Genomic DNA, 25,391 nt, shown 5'->3' with positions numbered 1-25,391 from the left:
GGTATGTTGTATTTGAATCGTATTTAAGCCTAGTACTGACTTCGACTTTTCATACGAACAAGTGTCAAGACGCATTATAAAAAAATGGTGACGAAGATGATGCGAACACATTCCGTACAAGTGGTACTGATAAAGGTGGTCTCACGCGAACAGCTGTTAACAGCCGGCCAAGTTTGACGGTATAAAGATGTCAGATTTTTGTTTGCATTCTCTTTGTTGTCATCTTCTTTCTCGCATATTCTCTGCTCATGTACGCGCACGTATACACATACGCATACACATTTCTTTGAGTGTGTTGGTAAAACGTCGATTAGCTTGATGGTGGATTGCAGCATATGATTTGTGGTTGTTTTACAAATGAGACCACCTTTAATTGTTTCGCCATGTGTTATGACAAAGAAAAGACCCCTCCCCTTCAGATTTCGCGATAATTTAATGGGCATTTTCGCTGTGAATGAAGTCAGTGATACAATTACCACATTAACCAGGCTCGACAACGCTGTCTATTAGCTGTACTTTTTCCCAATAATTCAAAACTTGTTCACCTCTTTCAAAAACTGTGATTGATATCATCATCTTCGTGACTGAAGCAATTTAAATTAAAAAATTAATCGGATCAATTAATTTCGTGATTGAATCCGATTTTTATATTTTCTGTGTAGTTGGGTTCATGAAATAATTACCAGCTAGTGTACCGTAAATAGCTGAGTACAAATTTTTCTCGCGAAGTGAACTATCTGTCAACGAGCCACGAACCTGTCTGATTTAGCGGATGTGAACATTCGCAACTTACAGCGCTTTTTAAAGCGATCTAGATGGTTCAACGGTAGGAACTAGAAGGCATCTTCCTTCTTCTGTTCCTGTGGTATCACAATGGAAAACGTCTAAGTGAGTCTGATGGCAGACTGCCACTTAAACCTAACCTATTACGGTTGCTGGCTGAAGAGGGATTTATTATAATACTTCTTAGGGTTAAGGATCTGATCCAGCTATGCAGAAGGGCCGAAAGGGTCTTGCATATGGCATATGACTGGGCTAGACCCAGGGGCCTCAATGTTAACCCAGAGAAGATAGAAATATACCTGTACACGAGGAAGACGAAATTGGGCTGATTTGACGCGCCTCGTTTCCTCAATAAAACGATTTCGATATCTGACAAGGTCAAATACTTGGGAGTGATCTTGGATAGGAAACCTAATTGGAAGTGTCATGTTCAGGGGCGAACTGAGAAGTCTCACAGATGTTGGGCATTATGTAGACGGGCCGTAGGCTCGAAATATGGCCTGAATCCGAGTATAGTCCACAGGTTCCACAGGAGCGTGATTAGACCAATACTTACTTACGCCTCAATTTGGTGGACTGCTATGGAGAAAAAGTAAAACGTTAGGGCCATACAACAAGTTCAGAGAATATGTTGCCTTGGCACAGGTGGAGCGATGAGGACCGCGCCCACTAGGGCACTGGAGACTATTCTAATATCCGATCCATCGACATACAGATTTAATTTGAGGCAGCCACTGCGGCTATGAAACATAGGACGATGGGAGAATGGATTGAGGATGGGAGCAGCTCATACCATCGAGGTATAATCGAGGCGACGATAGGAAACATGGAAGGCAGGGAAGAGGATTTCGATCGGATACCTGAGACGACACTTGAGGTCGAGTGCGAGGCACTGCTGTTGGATGAATCAAAGTTAGGGGAATAGTGGGCCTGGGAGTCTACATTGAGAACCCAAGGAGTGAGATCTGTTTTAGATTGCCTGACCATTATACGGTCCTGCAGGAGCATTTCCTATGTCTTTGCCTGGTTTTCGCGACTAACAGGCACCGGTACTAAGGTGAGGACACAATACCAGACATGAACCAACTTAGGAGTGTGGTAAGGAAAACAATTCAGGATTTTGTAAGTAGCACGGATTTCCTAACCTAAAATTTTCTTTTTCGAGGATACTTTTTAGTTTTTAGACACAACGAGTTTTGGTTATGCGTGTGCATTATAGTTAAGAAACATTACACACACAACCTGCGAAAAATGGCGCAAATTGGTAACACACTCAAAATCAGAGTTGCACTAAATACTGATTTTGACAGATAGTGCACTCAATTTTTTGTCGTTGAGCAACTGCTCCATCCTGTTAAATTTATCTTGCCTACAACAAAAACGAAATCAACGATACGGGCACTAGGCTGTCAAATTTCTGAACACTTTGCAATTAAAATATAAAAGAAACCAAACAAAATGTGAAAAAAATTAAAATCTAAACAAAGCATTTGCATTTCTAGTGAGATTTTGATACAACTTTGGAATTGGAAAATTCCATCAACTGGGCTTGTTACTTTACCTTGTATAAATTTGCTTATGGCTTACACTTTTTCATTCAACCATGTACATTTCGTTTATCTCAAATAGTATTTTTTAGTACTATTTCTAAATTAGTATTTTCCATTCCTGGTGTATTGTTTATTTATATTAAGTATTTGGACAACAGTTGTCTAGTTGTTTAATACAAACGTGTAATTAAATGTGTAATAGTGTTGTAATTAAATAGTAGGCGAGAAAGAAATTTCTTTCGAAATGAAATTGTATAAATTGTATACACGCACTGGACCCTACAAAGGCATAGGTAAGTTATTGGAATGGGCATTACCTTGCATCTTTCCTATTCGGCTATATTGAAAGTGAAATATGTATGTTAGAAAAATATATATATTTCATAGTAAATTGTGTACAATAATATTTATTTGTTTATAGGTGTTAGGGTTAAATATGATATTTGCTTTTTTTGAACTTACCTTCGAGCTTGTTTCTTATAGATGGTGACCTCTTAATCAATCATGAGGAACATCCCGATGTTAAATCTGGCGACATTGTTGAAGTCTTCCATCGCGAAGATGAAGAGAACACTAGAGTGGTCTTGCAAGTGACATTTTCCGAAATGAAACGAGATATTATCAGTATAGAAAGTGCTGTGGCAGCCCAATTTAATCTTCCTAGATTTGCCGATATCGTAATGCGACCCGTTGATATCGCGGAAGTTACTTTAGATTCAATTGAAATTACCTTTAAGGATCAATACATGGGTCGTTCGGAAATGTGGCGTCTGAAAAAATATTTGGCAAGTATAAATATGCTATCTATGTAGTTTTTATTGATTGATGTATGTATGAGGTACGTCACCGGAGTCACCGTGATGCACAGGTTAGCATGCCCGCCTATCGTGTCCAAACGCACGGGTTCAAATCCTGTCGGCGAGAACATCTTCTTTTCAGTGACACGCCGTTCAGGCTCGGCATAAAACAGGAGGTCCCCTTATCATTGAGCTTAAGTTTGAAACGGGCAGCACTCTATTAATATTGTAAGAAGTTAGTTTCCCCCTAATTTGTTCCCCATTGGGATGTTTGGGAAACACTAAAGCACATGAGTTACGTCGCTTTTGCTGGTTGAACTTGTTTAATGATAAAAGTGATTGATAAAATATTTTTCTTTTGTTAATTCCACGGGTTACCCATCTCATAAACAACAAATGCAACAATTTTTATTTATAAGGTTCATACTTTTATATATAGAAGTGGCTTTAACTTCGTCCCGTATATGCATCAGCCCAAACAAACGTTGCCAAACGTTTAAGAAACAAAAGAGAGAAATGGAATGACGTCGGTCGGTGTAAGTGAAATGTGATGTAAACTGTCCACAATGCAATCTAAGAAATCGATAAAAATTAAACATCAAACCGATGGCTATGGTACAGACACATCCCTTTGTAAAGAAAAAAATTAATTCAGCAAACATATACATAGTCTGCTTAAGATGTGGAATTAAGATTATTTTAGCTGTTGCGGTAATCGCTATGCTATACAGCTGAAAAACTATGTGAAAGTGGTCTCCAGACGCATCGGGCTTTTATCGGACATACAAAAACGACAGGATAATATGTACAAGATGGCCCTAGAGATCAGGGAAACTGCTCTCCGAATCTTTCATTACCAAACGAAGGTTCAAGCAGGAAGAAATATTATCATATGATTATCTGACGTGGAGAGGGAGCCATCGTATCGCTCCGTGATAAGTTTGATACTGAACTCCCTTTACAAAGAGGTGTCGCATAGTGTCAACAGTGCTCGTACTGGGCCATAGAAAACAGGCGCCTTATCAATGAGCTAAAATTGACTCCGACAGCTTTATAAACTCGACCATGTTGCATCCAAGTTTTTGTATATATGTAGAGAACTTAAAGCTAAAAAAATCACTAGAATATGATGTTGTTGTTGTTGTTGTTGTTGTTGTTGTTGTTGTTGTAGCAGTTTATTGTGTACTATCTTTCGTCTGCTTGATTCTGTTGAGTGTCAAGACCCAGGAACTCCGCGACTAAGATGGGGTGCGTCCACAGGGATCTGGGTCTGAGTCGAGTGGGTCTGGCCTGGCAGTTAAGCAGGTGACGTGTATCGTGCGGTCCCTGGTTACAATCGGGACATACATCTTGCACGTCGGCATCAATCCGTTTCTGTAGGAATTGAGGCGGCTGCATCTGCCGGAACGTAATTGAGCCAGAACTACTCTGGTTTGCCGGGGGAGGTCGATTTCTTCGGGTGCAATGGGTGGCGGTCGTTCTCCAAGGACTACATTCACCCGGTAGCCAATTAACGCGTCTGCTACCGTGTCTGAATGAATGTAGTTCAGACCCGCTTGATATGCCGCTTGATCTAGAGGTTCTCTCTTGTAGCGCTGAACCTCACGCTCTAGATCGTGTAGATCTACCTTAAGGCTTCTGGGCGGTGGGTATCTATCCACAAGATGATGATTTGGATGATTTCTGCGATAACAGCCCAAAAGGTATTGCTTAGACAGCATGTAGTTATGTCTTCGCACTGGTAGGATCTTTGTCTCCTGATGGAGGTGGTCCACATGAGAACTGAGGAGACAGCCCGTCGCAGTTCGGAGGGCGGCATTCTGACAGATCTGAGTATTATTCCACTGCGTGTCACAAAGTTGACGAGACCACACTGGCGCTGCATAACTTACCACAGACCGCCCAATTGCTTTGTACGTGGTCAACAAGGTTTCTTTGTCTGCACCCCAAGTGCTGCCAGCGAGTGACTTGAGGACCTTGTTTCTACTTTTGACTTTATTGCAGATTGCTGTGGCATGTGGCATGTGGGGAGAAAGTGTAGGAGCTGTCAAATGTGACGCCAAGTATTTTGGGACACTTGATGGTCGGAATCATTTCTCCATCGACCATCACAGTCAGCTCAGAATTCACCTCACGCGTATTTGTAGTGAACAGTGTGGCTGAAGATTTGGTGGCGGATATCTTCAGATTTCTTGCAGCGAAATATGAGGCAAGCTCGTTGAGGTAGACGTTCAACCTATCGCAGATGTCATCAATGGGTGGGGGGCCTGATGCCATGATCGTACAGTCGTCCGCATATGATACGATCTCTATGCCGTCTGGAGGAGGTGGGATGGAGGATAGGTAGAGGTTAAACAGAGCCGGAGATATCACCCCACCTTGGGGAACTCCCTGTTTTACTCTACGGTGTTTTGACTTCTTATCCCTAAATTCCACAAATGACTGGCGGCCACACAGATAATTCGCGACCCAACGTTTCAGGCCTGGCTAGAGGGACGTGTTGGCGATGTCCTCAAATAATTTGGCATGGCTGACCGTGTCGAATGCCTTCGATAGGTCCAGTGCCACGAGGACCGTCCTATCACATGGCCTGGGTTGATTGAAGCCTAGAATATGATAATCAGCTTTGAGCATCCAAAAGTCATGATTTCATATTTAAATGTTACGATACATGGTTATATGTGTGACTTTATTTGTAAAAAATTATATTAAGATCGCTACCTCCACATTTTCATGTGGAGTTCCTATAGGTGAGCAAGCTCGTTCCGGTCCATAGGACTGATCGCCACGGGAACATGATGGCCATTGGTTATTAAAAGGCGCCAATAATTTGCCTTGTCATATCGAGCATCATAGGCAGTCAGTATTTATGCAAGAGCCAGCATTTATCTGTCGTCTGCTTGGTTCTATTGAATACCCAGGTCCATCAAATCTGCGCCTAAGGTGGAGTGCGTTCAGAAGTATATGCATCTGAGTCAAGTGGGTCTGACTGGGCAGTTAAACAGGTTATGTGTGTCGTGTGGTGCCAGTCATAATCCTGTCAGACATCCTGCACGTTGGCATCAGTTCTTGCTCTGTTGTAGTTGAGGCGGCTGCATTTGCCGAATCCTAATTGAGCCAGAATTACTCTGCTTTGCCGGGGAAATTCAATTTCTTCGGATGCAGTGAGTGGCTGTCCTTCTCCATAGACCACATTCACCCGCATCAGCTACCGTGTCTGATTCACCGCATCAGCTACCTTGTCTGCGTGAATGATCAAGAGGTTCTCTCTTGTATGCCGAGACTCTCGCTCTAAATCATCAAGATCCACCTTGAGGCTTCTGGGCGGTAGTTACCTATCCATAAGATGATGATTTGGATGGTCCCACAAGGTATTGCTTAGACAGCACGTTATTATGTCTTCGCACGGTTAGGATCTTTGTCTCCTGATGAAGGTGGTCCAAATGAGAGCTGTAAAGACAGCCCGTCGCATTTCGAAGGGCGGCATTCTGACACATCTGAATATTATTCCACTGCGTGTCACATGCTGCATAATGTATCTCTGACCGGCCAATTGCTTTGGTCAACAAGATGTCTTTGTCAGCACCCCAATGCTGCCGGCAAGCGACTAGAGAACTTTGTTTCTGTTTCTGACCTCATCGCAAATTGCAGGAGAGTGACTGGGGACCGACCACACAGATAATTCGCGACTCAGCGTTTCAGGCCATGCGGGAGGAATGTGTTGGCGATGTCCTCCAATAGTTTGGCATGGCTGACCGTGTCGAATGATTTTGATAGTTCCAGAGCCACGAGGACCGCCCTATCACATGGCCTGGGCTGATTGAAGAAATTCTCCAACGAGGCTCGGGAGAAGTAGTCTCTCATGCGTCTTGCCTACTGGTGAGAGAAGGGGTATCAGTCTGTATGACTTCCCTTTTCTCGGGCCCTTCGCAGGCTTCATTTGGGGGATTAGGCGCTACGAAATAACCAAAGCAAAAAATTAAATTACCCCCAAAAGTAATTTGAAGGATATATCTTCTTTTTTGGTTTTTATTTCGTCGATACTGTTTGTATATCATTTTATTATGAAACAATTCCCAAATAAAAAAATGAAACAAACTCCAAAAAACAAAGTTGGGGATTATTTCATTCTTTGAGGACTTATTTTAATTGGTTAAAAATTTAATTTTTATCGAGTTATTGCAAAACTTATTACTAGCCATAAAGTAAAGACAGTAGGCCTTTAAGGTCGGGCCTGTAGATTTGGCCATTAACTGGGATACAACTACCAAACGGTGATATATACACATTGTATAGCTCTTTCTCGGCAGTACCGAACCTGACTGTTATCCCCATAAATTCCATATAAAAGTCAAAAGCGCCAGGCGAGATGAATCTATACTTCACAGAATGGTGTATCACGAATTCCAATCCCCACCTCCACTCCGCAACAACGGTGCAGGCTGCAGGTGTTGGTCAGATGTGTCTCCTAGATCGCTGCAAGTAATAAGTTCTTTCGACTCATAAACTCTACTATTTCGTCGATCTTGCCTCGGAGACCATTGCAATTCAATTGCACTGGGGCCAGGCAATATTAAGGCTGGGGTGTTGCTGTTTTTTTGTTGTGTGTTTATTAAGTCTATAGATAACAAATTTGTTTACAGAATACTATTGTGAATACATATGTGAATTCTAATTATACGAGTATAACATAAAAGAACATACGTATAACATTATATAAAAACTAACGGCCTTATTCACAAAACTTTATGAAAAACTTTTCACATAGTCCGACGACGACGACGATGCTTGTGACCCCCTGCTGTCTATGTTCGCACAGCACCTTGCAATATGTTCAGTGTGACTTTACTCCCGTAGCGATGTAAGGCCAGAGCAAGATCGGAAATGCACTCACTCCATGCACCGTTTACACCTCAACGACACCGACCGATGATAGAGGCGGTTCTGGAAAACCGATCAGGGTGCGGGGTTCTTTTCACTCCCGGCGCGTGACTCTCCCATGACGAAAAATGGACGAACACTTATACTGAGGCGAAAAAGTCTTTGCCGACGAAGATTCCATCGAGTCAATTCGGTGCGTACAACCGGCTGCTAGGAGTTTACCTTATCGAAAGCTTTACTCAATTAAAAAATTGATTGATACATTAATTTTTTAATTGAATATGATTTTTTCAAATAACAGCTGTGATGAAATTTTTGTCATTTTCAATTAACAAATTATTTGATCCAATTAATTTGTTATTTGAATCTAAAAATTTTACAGCTGTGATTGAAAATTTCGTAATTTTCAATTTGATTTGACCATTTTTTAATCGAATCTTAAAAATTTTTCATGTATGGTGTTTAAATAAATTCAATTAAAGGCTACTTTGTTCCCCACAATATAAAGGGGATGAGATTTCCAAGTCCCATACATCCCGCAACCGGTTCTAGGTGCCGGAGTCTTTCAACGGCCAAGGGCTGCCACATTTTCATGTTGAGCTTCGCCACCCCTCGTTCCTGTAGGTGAGCAAGCTCGTTTTGGTCCAAAGGACCGATCGCCGCGGGAACAGGGTGGCCATTGGTTATTTAAAGGCGCCATTAACTCGCCTTGTCATATCGAGCATTATAGGCACTCAATATTTGTGCTAGAGCCAGCGCCGCCCGACCTCTCACTTAGATTCTCCACTCCATACCGCTGATTGCCCGCGACTGCCGTTGCAGCTACTCCTTATGTCGCATTCCACTATCCGCAACCTGTAAACACCACACAGATCGGCCCTCAATGTTCCAGCCTGTGTGGTGCTCACAGCTATCCCGTGTTTTCTCTAACACGTGCTTTAGATGTTGAGATGTTTTGCGAATTTTTTTCACTGTAAAATAATTTCCATGATGCATTATTGTTAAAATTTATTTTCTCCTGCTTCTGCTACAATATGTTGTTTATTTTATAATTTTTTTTATACTATAAATTTGATTTTTATTTTTTGACATTATTCAGGGCTGTGTTTATTTAGCACAATGCTTTGAATGACTCGTTTTTGTGGCAAACGAGTGTTTTTTGCCCTTATAAAAAAAATAGGAAAAACGAATCAGTGTCAAAAATTTCCTCAGGAACAATAATTTTTAATGATGCTTTGGTTCATGTTTCCCGTTATTTAAATTTAAAAGCATTAAAAAAGACTTCTGCATTTCATTTCAATTTTGTATAGCATACACAATCTTTTTGTATGAAAAAACCTGTAGCAGTTTAGATGGTACACTCGTTATGGGTGAGGTTAACGGATCTATTACCACCGAAGGAGTTGTATATTGATCAAAGCTTGAGCAAGGGAAGGATAAGTTTTAGGCGGGTTTTAAGCAGTTGAAGTAAATGGATCGGATGATTGTGATATATTAACATTGATTGATGACATTGCAAACGTTGCATTTGATGAACTTGGTGGAGTAATGTTCGACGTTTTGTTTGATGCATTGTTAGAATACATCAAACATTGCATTGTTAAAATACATTAAACTTTGCATTGTTAGAATGCGATATAAGTAGAAGAAGAATCGTTTGTAACTGCATAATTCGAAGGGTTTTTACGTTTCCGCAACTAGTTAAAAGGCGACTCCAAACATTTTTCCCAATAGGACGTATTTTCGAACGCGTTTTCGTATCTAGCGAATTTTTACTTTAAACTAATGAGGTTTTTGTTAATCAACTCGTATTCCGTGCGGGTATTTTAAAAAACGCGTAAAATTCTACATCCAAAATTTTACATTTTTTGCAGCACCAGCGCAGTCCTTTGCCCTCCCGTAAGTTGTCTGCAGTTCGAGCAGCTAATTCGACACAGTTAGCGTGATTGGTGGTCTAGCACAACCAGCAAACAACCTTCAGTTTTTGTACTGAACAATTTGGGTTTGAACCGATCATGATCAGTCTTTTAAACGATTTTAATTTGTAAATGGAGTGATAAATCAGAAAGTTAATGGCCTGTGTCTAGATAAGGTGTCTTAAAAAAATTTTTTTAGTGCACTTTTAGGATGAAATGTTAATGTTAGCTACTGATGATAAAAAACTCCATAGCAGGCCGCGTCGTCAAGACGTATTAAAAAAAGCGTGCATGGCCATGTTAAATCGTTGAAGACATATAGTCGACATCCCATACAAATCTTTGATGACATTTTAAGCGACATTGTGAACGAACATGCCGTCAATGAATATATTGATGACAGAGTCCCTCATATATTCGTTAATGACTATGTTCCAAAATTTTTGCAAGTTTGTATTCGATCTCAAAAAAGAGGAAAGCATCCACAAAATTGTCATTGACGAATTCATTTATCATTAAAGTTATATTTATAAAAAAAGTTAATTTAAAAAAATATTATTTAATTTTGGTTCTCTTTTTGTTACCGGGAATTTTGTTTATGGCTAGTTACTGCAGTTTTACGGCTTCTAATAAAAATATATAGACTTTTATGAAGATTTACCTACGCGTAATATAAAAAGTATACTTACCAATAATTTAAATATGTCCATATGATTTTAAGTTTTTCGTTTTATTGTTCGTCTACATTTTTTTAAAATAATATAACAAAAGTTCTGGTCTCGTCAGACGTTGGTACTAAAATGACTTGGTCACGTTCCATCACATCTTTTTTGTTTTGTTATTTGATACAGTTAGATTTCTTTTCCATTAATGCACAAAACAAAGTTTTTTGTCAGACGCACAGTTAGATGGAAAAAAATAAGTGGAAATAAGTCTGCCATTTTGGAACGGATAGAGATATCTTCATGAAATGTTACATGGTTATAGCTGAGGTGTTATCATTGGTGGGCCTTCAAAGTTGGTCACCTCGGCCGCACAAAATTTTGTTCGGGCTGTCAAAAGCGCATTTATTGTCCGATTTTCAAAATTTGTTTTTACTGGAAAGTGCTTAAAAAACCCTACAAAAACAGGCCTAAATGTGCGGGATATCTTTTATAGTGTCCAAGAAATTTGACTAACAATTTTTTTTTAATATTTTCGCAGAGGTTTTCTCTTATTTTGTTGTTGTTGTTGTTGCAGCAGTTTATTGTGTACTATCTTTCGTCTGCTTGATTCTGTTGAGTGTCAAGACCCAGGAACTCCGCGACTAATATGGGGTGCGTCCACAGGGATCTGGGTCTGAGTCAAGTGGGTCTGGCCGGGCAGTTAAACAGGTGACGTGTATCGTGCGGTCCCTGGTTACAATCGGGACATACATCTTGCACGTCGGCATCAATCCTAGCTCTGTGGGAGTTGAGGCAGCTGCATCTGCCGGAACGTAATTGAGCCAGAACTACTCTGGTTTGCCGGGGGAGGTCGATTTCTTCGGGTGCAATGGGTGGCGGTCGTTCTCTAAGGACTACATTCACCCTGTAGCCAATTAACGCGTCTGCTACCGTGTCTGCATGAATGTTGTTCAGACCCGCTTGATATGCCGCTTGATCTAGAGGTTCTCTCTTGTAGCGCTGAACCTAGATCGAACTCTAGATCGTGTAGATCTACCTTAAGGCTTCTGGGCGGTGGGTATCTATCCACAAGATGATGATTTGGATGATTTCTGCGATAAAAGGTATTGCTTAGACAGCATGTAGGACAGCACTGGTAGGATCTTTGTCTCCTGATGGAGGTGGTCCACATGAGAACTGAGGAGACAGCCCGTCGCAGTTCGGGGGGCGGCATTCTGACAGATCTGAGTATTATTCCACTGCGTGTCACAAAGTTGACGAGACCACACTGGCGCTGCATAACTTACCACAGACCGGCCAATTGCTTTGTACGTGGTCAACAAGGTTTCTTTGTCTGCACCCCAAGTGCTGCCAGCGAGTGACTTGAGGACTTTGTTTCTACTTTTGACTTTATTGCAGATTGCTGTGGCATGTGGCATGTGGGGAGAAAGTGTAGGAGCTGTCAAATGTGACGCCAAGTATTTTGGGAACACTTGATGGTCGGAATCATTTCTCCATCGACCATCACAGTCAGCTCAGTATTCACCTCACGCGTATTTGTAGTGAACAGTGTGGCTGAAGATTTGGTGGCGGATATCTTCAGATTTCTTGCAACGAAATATGAGGCAAGCTCGTTGAGGTAGACGTTCAACCTATCACAGATGTCATCAATGGGTGGGGGGCCTGATGTCATGATCGTACAGTCGTCCGCATATGATACGATCTCTATGCCGTCTGGAGGAGGTGGGATGGAGGATAGGTAGAGGTTAAACAGAGCCGGAGATATCACCCCACCTTGGGGAACTCCCTGTTTCACTCTACGGTGTTTTGACTTCTTATCCCTAAATTCCACAAATGACTGGCGGCCACACAGATAATTCGCGACCCAACGTTTCAGGCCTGGCTGGAGGGACGTGTTGGCGATGTCCTCAAATAATTTGGCATGGCTGACCGTGTCGAATGCCTTCGATAGGTCCAGTGCCACGAGGACCGTCCTATCACATGGCCTGGGTTGATTGAAGCCACGGCAAATGTGTGTGGTGATGGCGTGCAAAGCTGTTGTTGTGCTGTGCAGTCTCCTAAATCCGTGTTGATGCTCGGCGAATGGAAATTCTCCTACGAGGCTCGGGAGGAGTAATGCCTCAAGCGTCTTTGCCACTGGTGAGAGAAGGGAGATCGGTCTGTACGACTCCCCCAAACTCGGGTCTTTACCAGGCTTCAGTAGCGGGATCACTCTGCCCATTGACATCGGGAACTATAAGAGTGTTCAATGACAGGTTAAGGACAGTGGTAAGGTACTCAACTCCAGGTGAATCCAGATTCTTCAGCATCAATGTAGAGATTCCGTCGGGGCCCAACGCCTTGAAAGATTTGGCGCCACGGATGATATTCGTAACTTCGCCTACGGTAAATTGTGATGGCTGTTCATCGGCTCGGAGACCACGAATACGGCGAATGGCTCTCCTCCTTGCCCTGTCTCTCTCAGGATGCACAATAAATTGACGCTTGAACAACCTGGCGCATCTCTTCGGATCAGTCACGGTTATCTCGCCAAAAGTGACTGAGGTCCTGTCGTCCCGTCTACCGGGGTTCACAGGCCCACAGTTTGCCTGCACCGGTGCCTAAGTTACATTGCTCCAAGTGTTCCAGCCACAAATTCCGCTTATGTTCATTGACTACCCTGTTTATTTCCAGATTCAGCTCGCTGATTCTGGGGTTAGCGGGGTCCATAGCACGAATCCCATCACGCTCGTCTGCGAGTACCACTGCTTGCGCCGGGAAATTGGGTCGCACTTGCGGTATTCGACCGGCTGGTATAAAGCGAGCGGCTGCTGCGTTGATGATGTCTCGGAATTTCCTCTCGGCCACAAGCACATCAGAGGGGGTGGCAGTTCATTGAAGCGGCGATTGGTATACTCTCTGAAGCCAGTCCAATTGGCCTACTTGTAATTGATGAACGTCCGGCGCTCAGAGGTTATGAAGTCGGGTGGTCGGTCGATGGTGAGGATTATGGGGAGGTGGTCTGACCCCAAAGAGATGACGGCTTGCCAGGATACGTCACTCAGGAGATCAGGGGATGCAATTGAGATGTCTGGCGAGCTGCTGCACCTCCTCGTAATCCTAGTGGGGGCATCCTCATTCACCGTGCAAAACCTGGAGCTATCTATCTGCCATGCCAAAGCTATGCCACGCTGGTCGTTACCTAGGGGAGAATGCCATGACGAGTGATGTGCATTAAAATCCCCCAGAACCAGACGACTATGGCCAGATAGCAACCCCCTTATGTCGGGGTTGTAGGCCTGGCCATTAATCGGGACACAGCTACCAAACGGCGGTATATACACGTTGTATATCTCTATCTCGGCAGTACCAGACCTGACTGCTACCCCCATACATTCCATGCATGGGTCACTTGCGTCAAGCGCAGGCGAGATAGGTCTATACTGCACGGAATGGTGTATAACAAAGGCCAATCCCCCACCTCCATTCCTTGAGCGATCCTTACGTAGCACATTGTAGCCGTGACAACTGTGCAAGCTGCAGGTGTTGGTCAGCTTTGTCTCCTGGATCGCTGCGACCGATATGCTCTTCCGACTCATAAAATCTACAATCTCATCAATCTTGCTACGCAGTCCGTTGCAGTTTAACTGCAAGAACGATACACTTCCCGGCACTGGCCTGGCAATAGTAGGGCTAGGGTGCTGTCGTTGCATAAATTGCCGTACGGGAGAGGTCGGGGGGGCACATAGTCCGACGACGAGGACGCCGAAGGCGACGACGGCGACGCTTGTGACCCACTGCTGGCTATGTTCGCACAGCACCTAACGACATAGCCAGTATGACTATTCTCCCGTAGCGAAGTTAGGCCAGAGCAAGAACGGAAATGTACCCACTCCAAGCACCGGTTACACCTCACCGGCACTGACCGATGATGAAGGCGGTTCTGGCAAACCGAACAGAACCAGGGTCCGGGGTTCTTTTCAATCCCGGCACGGAACAGAAGCGTACGGAGAAGGCACTCCGGGATGTGCCTCTCCCATGATGAAAAAAGACGAACACGTACACTGAGGCGGTAGCCCTTGCCGATGAGGATTCCATCGGGTCAATCCGGTGCGTACAACCGGCTGTCATGGGACGACGTGTTTTGTTACGATATCCAACAACTGTGCCAAATATCGTTCAAATCGGTTCATAACCTGATATAGCTGCCATATAAACCAATCTGGGATCTTGACTTCTTGAGCCTCTAGAGGTCGCAATTATTATCCGATTTGCCTGAAATTTTGTACGACGGATTCTTTCATGACCATCAACATACGTGTTTATTATTGTCTGAATCGGTCCATAGCCCGATACAGCTCCCATATAAATCGATCTCTCTATTTTGCTTTTTGAGCTCACAAAGATCGTAATTCTTATTCGAATTGGCTGACATTTTACACAGGTCTCCAACATATAATTTAATTGTGGTCCAAACCGGAGCATATCTTGATATCGCTCTAATAGCAGAGCAAATCTTTTCTTATATCCTGTTTTGCCTAAGAAGAGATGCCGGGAAAAGAACTCGTTTTTAAATGATCTCTTAGTTCGACAAGTTTTCCAAGTCTTTTAGGTTTTGATACCCACAAACAGACACAAACAGTTTTGATACCCACAAAAATGAGAACGGTGAAGTTCCCACATTCGATTTATTTTCATTTTGTTTGGATATTCAAATATAATGTTGAAGTGTGCTTATACTCCCGGAAAATAGAGGTAATTGCGGATAATCGAAGCAATGAAAACAATACAAAAAATTCTTGTCTATCCCGGATAATGGAGGTTTATGGATAATCGATTCCCGGATAATCGAGGTCCGACTGTAAATAAAAATTTAGTGGAAAACGGATATTTTGAACAATCAACATAGTCGCTTTTGTCAAATCGGATAAAATTTCCCCGTCTATAGACTCATGAAGCCAATTTGTGAGAGGTGTTAATATGGGAGATATATCAGCTCATTGGAGGCCACCGTAGCGCAGAGGTTAGCATGTTCGCCTGTGACAGCCAAATTAGATGAAAATTAAGGATTCTAGGGGCTTAAGAAGTCAAATCCGGGAATCGCTTTATATGGGGCGTATACCAGTTTATTGACTGATTCTAATCATTCTCGGCAATGATGTTGAAAGTCAGAACAGAAGTCGTTGTGCCAAATTTCAGCCCAATCGGATGAAAACTAAGGCCTTTAGGGGCTCAAGAAGTCAAACCTGCGGATCGGTTTGTATGGCGCCTAGTCGAATAGACCGAATCGGTCTATAAACTGATATAGCCAAACCGATGCCCGGATTTGACTTCTTGAGGCCCTAGGTGCCTTAGTTTTCATCGGGGATCGGTTTGGCTATATCAGTTTATAGACCGATTCGGATTATACTCAGCACTGATATTAGAAGTCAGTCAGCGATTTTCGAGAGGAGAGTCTCAGTGAGGAGTCAGGTGGCACTGGCTCTTAATTAAATACTGAGTGCCAATGATACTCGAGATGACAAGGCGAGTTATTGGCGCCTTCAAATAACCAATGGCCAACATCAGCGCCTGTTCCCAGGTTAGGGGCGGCTGGCGGCGAGCGTCGGATCTTGGAGCAAGCGGCTCGCAACAACGAGGGATACATACAATCCCACCAAACCCATGCGGTTGGGGCGCTGGGCCAGTAACCCGCCCCCGGAAAACATAGAACTACTATGAAAAACAAAGGAATAGTAAATACGGACCCCCCAGCGTTGACGACCCACGCAAACGAAAAAAGGACCATGATTTGCGGATCTGCACCTGGAATGTCCGCACTCTTTATAGAGAATGTGCAGTATACGCGCTGGCGGATGTATTAGAAAAGTACAAGGCAGATATAACCGCCTTACAGGAAGTGCGATGGACTGGGAATGGCATCACTACAACACCAAACGGTGACGAACTACACTATAGCTGCCATAACACGAGGCATGAATTTGGCTGCGAATTTGTGGTTAGTCGGAGACTGAAACACCTTGTCTTCAACTTTACTCCGATGGATGAGATGCTAGCCACAATCCGCATAAAAGCCAAATTCTTCAACATCAGCCTTATTTGTGCCCATGCCCCTACGGAAGACAAAGACGAGCAGACCAAGGATATTTTCTACGTGCGCCTAGAGAGAGAATATGACCGCTCCCTCGCCCATGATATTAAAATCGTTCTGGGAGATTTTAATATGAAAATAGAGAAGGAAGACATTTTTGGTCCAACAGTCGGAAAGTTTAGCCTCCACGAGATAGCGTCCAGTAATGGGTTGAGGCTGATAGATTTCGCCCCAGCAAAAAACATGGTATTTAGTAGCACCAGATTTCAACATAAAAATATTCACAAAGCCACATGGCTGTCTCCCGATCAAAACACGGGAAACCAAATTGATCACGTTGTGATAGGTGGAAGGCATTCATCCAGCGTGTTAGATGTACGATCGATCCGTGGAGCGAACATAGATTCGGATCATTACCTTGTTGCAGCAAAGGTTCGCACCCGTTTGAACATGGCGAGGAAAGTACGATCTGACACTGCACGGAAGCTGGACATTGAAAAGCTGCAAACACATCAAATGGCAGCGGCATACTCCACACGACTGACCCAACTGCTTCATGAAAGCACTCCTTGGTCCGATGATATAATGACGTAGTGGCAAACTATTTCCCACTCCATGGAAAATGCCGTGAAATCCGTACTTGGGTACCGGAAGCCTCCTCCAAAAAACCCATGGTACGACCAAGAGTATCGAAGTGCTACTGAAGCCAAGAATGCGGTATATAGAGCAACCCTGCATTCAGTAGCAACGCGCCAGATGAAGAAGAGGTATCGGCAGAAAAGGAGAGAGGAGAAACGTCTATTCCGCAGAAAAAAAAGGAAATGGAAAGACGAGAGGCACATCCTCCTGCAGAGACAAAGAAGGAAATCTGGTAACTGACACAGACAACATGCTGAGGATATGGAAAGAACATTTTACCCAACTGCTAGTGTCCGATGTTGGCGGCGAAGAGGATACCGCAGAACCAATCCCGGATGATGGTATAGAATGTTTACCCCCTAGTCAAAATGAGGTCCAAGTAGCAGTAACCCGATTAAAGAACAACAAGGCAGCAGGAGCCGACGGGTTACCCGCAGAACTATTTAAGACCGGAGGCGACACGCTGATAAGGTGTATGCATCAGTTTATCTGCGCAATCTGGCTATAAGAACGCATACCCGATGATTGGAACATCAGCATACTATGTCCCGTACACAAGAAAGGATACAAAACGGAATGTACCAACTACAGAGGAATAAGTCTCCTCCCCATCGCATACAAGATACTATAATAATCTGTGTGAAAGATTTAAACCTAAAGTCAATGAGATAATTGGACCCTATCAATGCGGCTTTAGACCAGGTAAATCCACCCTAGACCAGATATTCACACTGCGCCAAATCCTGGAAAAGACCCGAGAAGGACAAATTAACACCTACCATCTCTTTGTTGACTACAAAGCCGCCTTCGATACTTCTTTACGTTCAAAGGTATTTCAAGCCATGTTTGAGTTTGGTATCCCTGCAAAATTGATAGACTCTACAGGATGACACTTGCTGATACGCGTTCCTCAGGAAGAATAGGAAAGAATCTCTCACAACCATTTAATACCAAACGAGGTTTCATACAAGGAGACAGCCAATCGTGTGATCTCTTTAATATCCTGCTGGAGAAGATTATACGAGATGCAGATGTGAATAGATAAGGCACACTAATCACAAGAGGACACATGCTACTCGCCTATGCCGACGATATCGATATCATAGGTCGGTCACCCAAAGTAGTAACTGCAGCCTTTGAAAGAATCGAAAGAGAGTCAGTGAAAATGGGTCTGGCAGTAAATGGAGATAAGACGAAATGGATAGTTTCAACTCCCAAAAAGCCTTGCACAACCGAGCAAAAAAAGAAAATGGAGAAAGCTGGGAACCATAACTTTGAGATAGTCAGTTACTTTATCTACCTCTGCACCGCCGCTTTTTGGGATAAAGCGAAGAATAATACTGGCAAACATATGCTACTTTGGACTAAGTAAGCAGTTTAGAAACAAGGCCACCTCTCGACAGACGAAGACTGCACTTTACATGACATTGATACTACCCGTGCAGTTATATGGTTCTGAAGCATGGGTACTTGTGAAAGCAGATGAGACAGTGTTTGGAGTATTTGAGAGAAAGATTCTTCGTAAAATATATGGACCAGTTTGCGTTAACGGAGAAGTAAGAGCTGTATGACAACGATAGCATAGTTACACGCATCAAAATACAATGGCTGCGTTGGCTAAGTCATGTTGTCAGAATGGATGAAGAAGCTCCAGCAAAGAAGTCTTTTGAAGGCAAACACGCAAACCGGGAAGACCAAAAGCCCGATGGAAAGATCAAGTTGTGGGAGACACTTCGAAACTTGGTGTCAGAGATTTTAGAATAAGCGCAGAAGATCGAGGCGCTTGGAACGCTATTCTACGTTCGGCTAGTGGAACAAATATTCTGTCAGAGCCAATTAAAGTAAAGTAAAGATATTAGAAGTCAGAACCTAAGTCCTAGTGCCAAATCAAATGTGCAAAACTGGAGCTATATCCAAATCTGAATCCCCAACAACCTACATCTATAAGAAGTATTTGTGCAAAATTTCAAGCGGATATCTTTATTCGTTCGAACGCTTTCGTGATTTTGACAGACGATCAGAAGGACGGACATGGCTAGATCGATTCAGAATGTCAAGACGAACAAGAATATATAATACTTTGTATGGTCTCAGGTCATTATTTCGAGGTGTTACAAACGGAATGGTGGGAATAAAGATACTGTACAGCCCTGGTGTTTAATTTTATCGACATTAAAAGGTGAAAAATCTAAAATTTCTCAATAAACTTAAACAAAAATGCTTATTTTCAAAATAAGGACAAACCGTTGCAAATTAACAGTCAGAAAGTTGCGTGTATTTTTGCGTTGCCATATGGCAACACCAGGTCGATCCGGATTAATACATCGAGGGTGAAAATAACTGGAGCAGCCAACACCACGCACAGCTTTACTTATATTCTTGCTGCATACCGGACACATCCAAGACTTGGAAACATTAGTTATTGTCTACACAGCAAAGCACCAAAACAGCAACAATAGCATGTAGCAAGCATCGAAAACGAATCTCGTAAACAACACCAACTTTAAGAGATGTAGGAACGGGAAGTACCTTATCAATTCCAAAAATGGGAAGCTGCTGTAAAAAATTCCGAAAAACTATAGAAAACTATTTTTAATAAATTTATTTTTTTTATAACATGGAATGAAAATATGACTCATCTTTAAAATTGTACAAAAAATGGGGTATAAGCTGCTAAACATAATGGAAATAAATTTGGCTTTCTGGATTTTCAGTACTGCGCAGGATTTTATGTTTTCAAGTGGCATTTCTCTTATGAATTATGGAGTTGAAACACTAAATTCATCGTAAAATTGTGGAGTTGAAACACTAACATTCATCTTCGAATTGTGGTATCTTAAACTTTTCCTATCTATTGTATTAGGGTAAGTGCTCCTAGGTTCGGCATGTACCAGTAGTTGGCACTTTTGTTTTTTAAACTGAAATAACTAAGAATATGTAAAACTATGTTAAAAAATGGTCAATAAACGTCAATAATATTCTCGGCTCTTCTTGTGAAGCTGAGATTAGATTATTTAAGCTGAGATTACATCAGAATGTCGCTTTTAGTGAGAGGATGGTCATCAAAAAGTGCGGCAGTGCCTGTTCTAAAGAAAATAATTAGTGGAAGTATCGATTTTAGAAGTTAAGAAAACGTAGAAAAATGAAGCATTTTTAATCACAAATAACTTTAATGGTAAAGACAATCAAAAGAATATTTTTGTCATAAAAATTATTTAAAAAAAAAAAGTTTTGTATTTTTTTTATTCTATGCCGCTATACCAAACTGGATTTCCCAGTAGTCGGGATTTGAGTGTCGGGTTCGTTCTATAGGGAAGATATGTCAATATATTGTCCGGTGAAGCCTATCTTCAAAATTAACCTGTCTATGTATAAAAAAATAATTTTTACTATTTTGGATGCCTCCGTGGCACAGAAGTTACTTGTCCGCCTATGGCGAGAAAATCCGAAAAATGCCTCTTAAATGATTCAATCACGCTGGAACGTCTTAAAATTGAGAGCTGAAACTTGGTACAGTTTATTTTTTTAGCGATAGTAATCTTCAGTTCGATTAAAGGAGCCTATTTTCGAACTACATCTATATACAGCTCCTATATAATCGATCCCCGGGTTTATCGCTAATAAATGATCTAAATCGTATCAATATGGACATACAGTAGTTGAGAGGAATCGATTTGGAGTTGATTGTGATTTGGTTATTGTTGTAGTAGCAGTGTGTGGTACACTGAGGCGGCAGCCCTTGCCGATGAAGGAATTCATAGGGTCAACCCGGTACATACAACCGGCTGCCATGGGATTGGTCGTCGTGTCCCGTCTTGCAGGTGACACATAAGGACTAAGTGCACAGAGTTTAGGCAGAACGACTGCAGTATCTTTAAATTTGAGAAAAGGCCTCGCTTAACATTGTGGTTCCCCTTAGAATATTCGATTCTTTGTACGAGGTAGTTGTTTTTGCCAAATTGAGAGCTGTGATTTTTTTGATTATTAAGTATTTTGTAATGATTTCCAATTTTACAGAAGTGATAGCCTAACAGGTAAATGTGGTGGAGTGTTGCTCTCCGTTAAATGCTCGTTACCATCTTATTTGTACGATAAATTTGTTCCTGGCAACGTAGAATTTATCAGCGTTGCTCGAAAGTTGTCTGATATTGAGATCTATATTATATGTTCCTATATTCCTCCTAGCTCCGACACCTAGGTATACTCAGGTAAACTATGCTCATCTAGGACTCATTACCAGTATTTGAGGCAGACTGATATCAAATGACATTTTCTTAGTTTTTGGCGAATTTAACATTCCAAACGTATTCTGGTCAACGAATTCTGTGGATAATTTACTTATTCCTTTTAAATTGGGTGCCTATGAAGACTTTTTTGTACTTTACCTGAATCGTGTCTAATACAACTTAACAACGTACGTAATATGCATGTTAAATTGTTAGATCCGGTTTTTTCTAACTTATCAAACGAAAATATCTTTTCTCCCAAAGATACCGATCGATATGTATATATCTACAGCATTCACTTTTTGGAGATTATCGTTATTTTGCTACCAGATGCTAAATGGAATGGAAAACCTTTGGATCTTATTAATGTGTAATCATCCACATGTGGCTGTATTAGAAAAAATTGTTTAAGGAGTATAACATACAATTACAATCTAGTTGCCAGGCCAGTTAGTAAAACTTTCATCGATGTTGTATTTGAAAATTTAAAAGATTTAATAACGATGTGTTCGGCTGAAAAAACGTTAACAGATCACAACTATATGAGCTACATACTGAAAACTAAGATGATATGGAGTAGGAAGCTTGAGGAAAATGGTATGAGAATTGACTACGAAAAATCTGGCAATTATTTAGAGAAATTGATAAAGATATTGGAGTTCGTGAACCATCAAAACAGTATGAAGCTTTCATTTCGTGTTTTAAGGATGCTATCCCCAGATATATCCATAAAAAATTATCGCCATGGATGACTGAAAATTTTTTTTCTTTATTCTTTATCATAAATTTCTATATACCTCAGCGCTAGATGGCATTTATTTATTGAATTTATGACATTTATTGCCATTGAAGCATGTGTTATAAAAAAAAGGCAAAAATTTACATTTAAGCAAACGTTGTAGGAGAAAATAAGGAAAATTAATGGAATTTTTAAACATTCCAAAAACATTTTATTGAAAAATTATTACAAAAGGTCAATTACACGACGTGGAAATGGGAAAAACTTCTAACGGAAACTATGATGTAAGAAACGAAAATGGGACACTCATTCTTGGTGGTGCTGAAAAAGCGAGCGCCTATAACGACTTTTTTTATGAAGCGGTTAAGCGAGTTCGGTCTAATACAACACACCATATAAATCCAAAAACAATTCGATGTTAACCATACTCGGCACAGGTATCGAGGGGCCTAATGCAACTCAAGGCCACCATGGCGCAGAAGTTAGCATGTTCGCCTATGACGCGGAACTCCTGGATTCGAATCGCGGCGTGAACATCAGAAAATTTTTCAGCGGTGGTTATCCCCTTACGAAAGCTGGCTACATTTGTGAGGTACTTTGCCATGTAAAAACATTTCCCCAAGGAGGTGTCGCACCGCAGCACGCCATTCGGACTCGGGAATGATAAGAAAGCTCCTTATCATTGAGTTTAAACTTGAATCGAACAGCGCTCATTGATATGCATTTGTCCATGTAATTCAACTCAAGTACCAATTTTCAGAAAAAAACGGGTAACAAATGCGCCTTCTATGGGCTCAAAATCTCAAATCAGCAGATCGGTTTATATAGTCCGATATTGGCCATACTCAATCGGAATATGGTCAATATCTCATTGTTCCATTTTCAGCGAAATCGGATAATAAATACGGCTGTTATGGGTTTCAGACCCAAACAATTTTTCGAAATAACTTTGGGGATCTGCCATTTCAAAAATTTATCTCTATCCGTTCTCAAATGGCATATTTTTAGAACTTTTTTCGATTTTATCCCATTGTGGATCATATAGAACGATCCACAATGGGATAAAATCGAAAAAAGCTATATCCAAATATAGTCTGATTTGGCTCATTCAAGAACTTAACCTGTGTAAAAAAAAATGTGGGTCAGTCTCAAATTTCAGCTCAATATCTTAGTTTTTGACATATAGGCATACAAACGGGCGGAAAGACACGAGGGCATCGTTAAATCGTCTTAGAATTGTTACGACAATTAGAATGTATATTTTAGGGTCGAAAATGTATATTTCGATGGGTTTCAAACGGAATGACTAATGGGTCGATTGTCGATGGCAACCTAAGTTCAGTTGCGTTTTCAGTTGACAAATTTGCATTACGGATGGCAACTTTAAACTGAAGTTGCCCATAGCAGTTGCTAAAAATAAGCTTTTTCGGCAAACACTTTTTTGTAGTTGCTCTGTTGTTTTTATTTGTATATAAGCAGTGAAATTAAATTTTTTTGTGTTCAAATTGTTTATTTCAAAGAAAAGTTGGAGGATATAGGCGTCGTATGGCGACGATAGCATAGTTACACGTATCAAAATACAACGGCTACATTAGCTAAGTCTTTTGAAGGCAAACACGATGCTACACGCAAACCGGGACGCCCAAAAGCCCGATGGAAAGATCAAGTGGTGGGAGACACCTCGAAACTTGGTGTCAGAGATTATAAAATGAGCGCAAAGATCGAGGCGCTTGGAACGCTATTCTACGTTCGGTTAGTGGAACAAATTTTCTGTCATAGCCAAGTAAAGTAAGTATTTTCGCATTAAAATCATCCAGAACGATTTTGATATCATGGGTGGACAGCGGTCATATTCTCTTTCTAGTCGCTCGTAAAAAATATCCTTGTTATGTTCGTCCTTGTGTTCCGTCGGGGAATGGGCGCAAATAAGTCTGATGTTAAAGAATTTGCCCTTTATGCGGAATGTGGCTAGCCTCTCATCCACCGGAGTAAACCTGGAGACAAAGTGTTTCATTCTCCGCCTAACCACAAATCCACAGCCAAACTCATGCCTTGTCTCATGGCAGGTATAATATAGGGCGTCAACACTCGGGTGTTGTTGTGAAGCTCTTCCCTAGCTATTGCACTTCCTGTACGGCAGTAATGTCTGCCATGTACTTCTTCAATACATCCGCCAGTGCGTACACTGCACCCTCTCTATAAAGAGTTCGGACATTCCAGGTGCAGATACGCAAATCATGGTCCTTAAAGCGTTTACGTGGGTCGTCAACATAGGGGGATCCGTTTTTAATCTCATCGTTTTTTCAAAGTAATCTCTTCAAGTTTTCTGGGTGTTGGGCTACTAACCCGACGCCCCAACCTATCTTTTTTTTAGTCGTTCTATAGGTGAACGCGTGGCACATTTCAGCTCACTACGTTTAACGGATGTTATCCCATGGCATCCGGTTGTACGCACCGGATTGACCCGATGGAATCCTCATCGGCAAGGGCTGCCGCCTCAGTGTACGTGTTCGTCTTTTTCGTCATGGGAGAGGCACATCCCGGAGTGCCTTCTCCGTACGCTTCTGGTCCGTGCCAGGATTGAAAAGGACCCCGGACCCAGGTTCTGTTCGGTTTGCCAGAACCGCCTTCATCATCGGTCGGTGTCGGTGAGGTGTAACCGGTGCTTGGAGTGGGTACATTTCCGTTCTTGCTCTGGCCTAACTTCGCTACGGGAGTATAGTCATACTGGCTATGTCGTTAGGTGCTGTGCGAACATAGCCAGCAGTGGGTCACAAGCGTCGCCGTCGTCGCCTTCGGCGTCCTCGTCGTCGGACTATGTGACCCCCCCGACCTCTCCCGTACGGCAATTTACGCAACGGCAGCATCCTAACCTAAATATTGCAAGGCCAGTGCCGGGAAGTGTATCGTTCTTGCGGTTAAACTGCAACGGACTTCGTGGCAAGATCGATGAGATCGTGGACTTTATGAGTCGGAAGAGCATTTTGGTCGCAGCGATCCAGGAGACAAAGCTAACCAACACCTGCAGCTTGAACAGTTGTCACGGTTACAATGTGCTACGTAAGGATCGCTCAAGGAATGGAGGTGGGGGATTGGCCTTCGTAATAAACCATTCCGTGCAGTAT

At 42.1% G+C, this 25,391-nt stretch overlaps 1 protein-coding gene across 8 annotated transcripts in view; it reads left to right on the top strand.

Moving 5' to 3' along the window:
• Positions 1 to 2,458: 2,458 nt before the first annotated feature.
• The window catches only part of LOC106089411 (GATOR complex protein Iml1), a 130,668-nt gene continuing 107,735 nt past the window's right edge, over positions 2,459 to 25,391 (top strand). For all 8 annotated transcript variants that reach the window (XM_059360110.1, XM_059360108.1, XM_059360105.1 and 5 more), the window contains exons 1-2: positions 2,459 to 2,626; positions 2,817 to 3,118. In XM_059360110.1, coding sequence (XP_059216093.1) covers positions 2,578 to 2,626; positions 2,817 to 3,118 — 351 coding nt within the window. In that variant the 5' untranslated portion in view covers positions 2,459 to 2,577. The remainder of the gene's footprint in view (positions 2,627 to 2,816; positions 3,119 to 25,391) is intronic.

This window comes from Stomoxys calcitrans, chromosome 1, assembly GCF_963082655.1.
Source record: "Stomoxys calcitrans chromosome 1, idStoCalc2.1, whole genome shotgun sequence".
In the NCBI taxonomy this organism is placed as follows: Eukaryota; Metazoa; Arthropoda; class Insecta; order Diptera; family Muscidae; genus Stomoxys; species Stomoxys calcitrans.
This window is presented reverse-complemented; position numbering and strand designations above follow the sequence as displayed.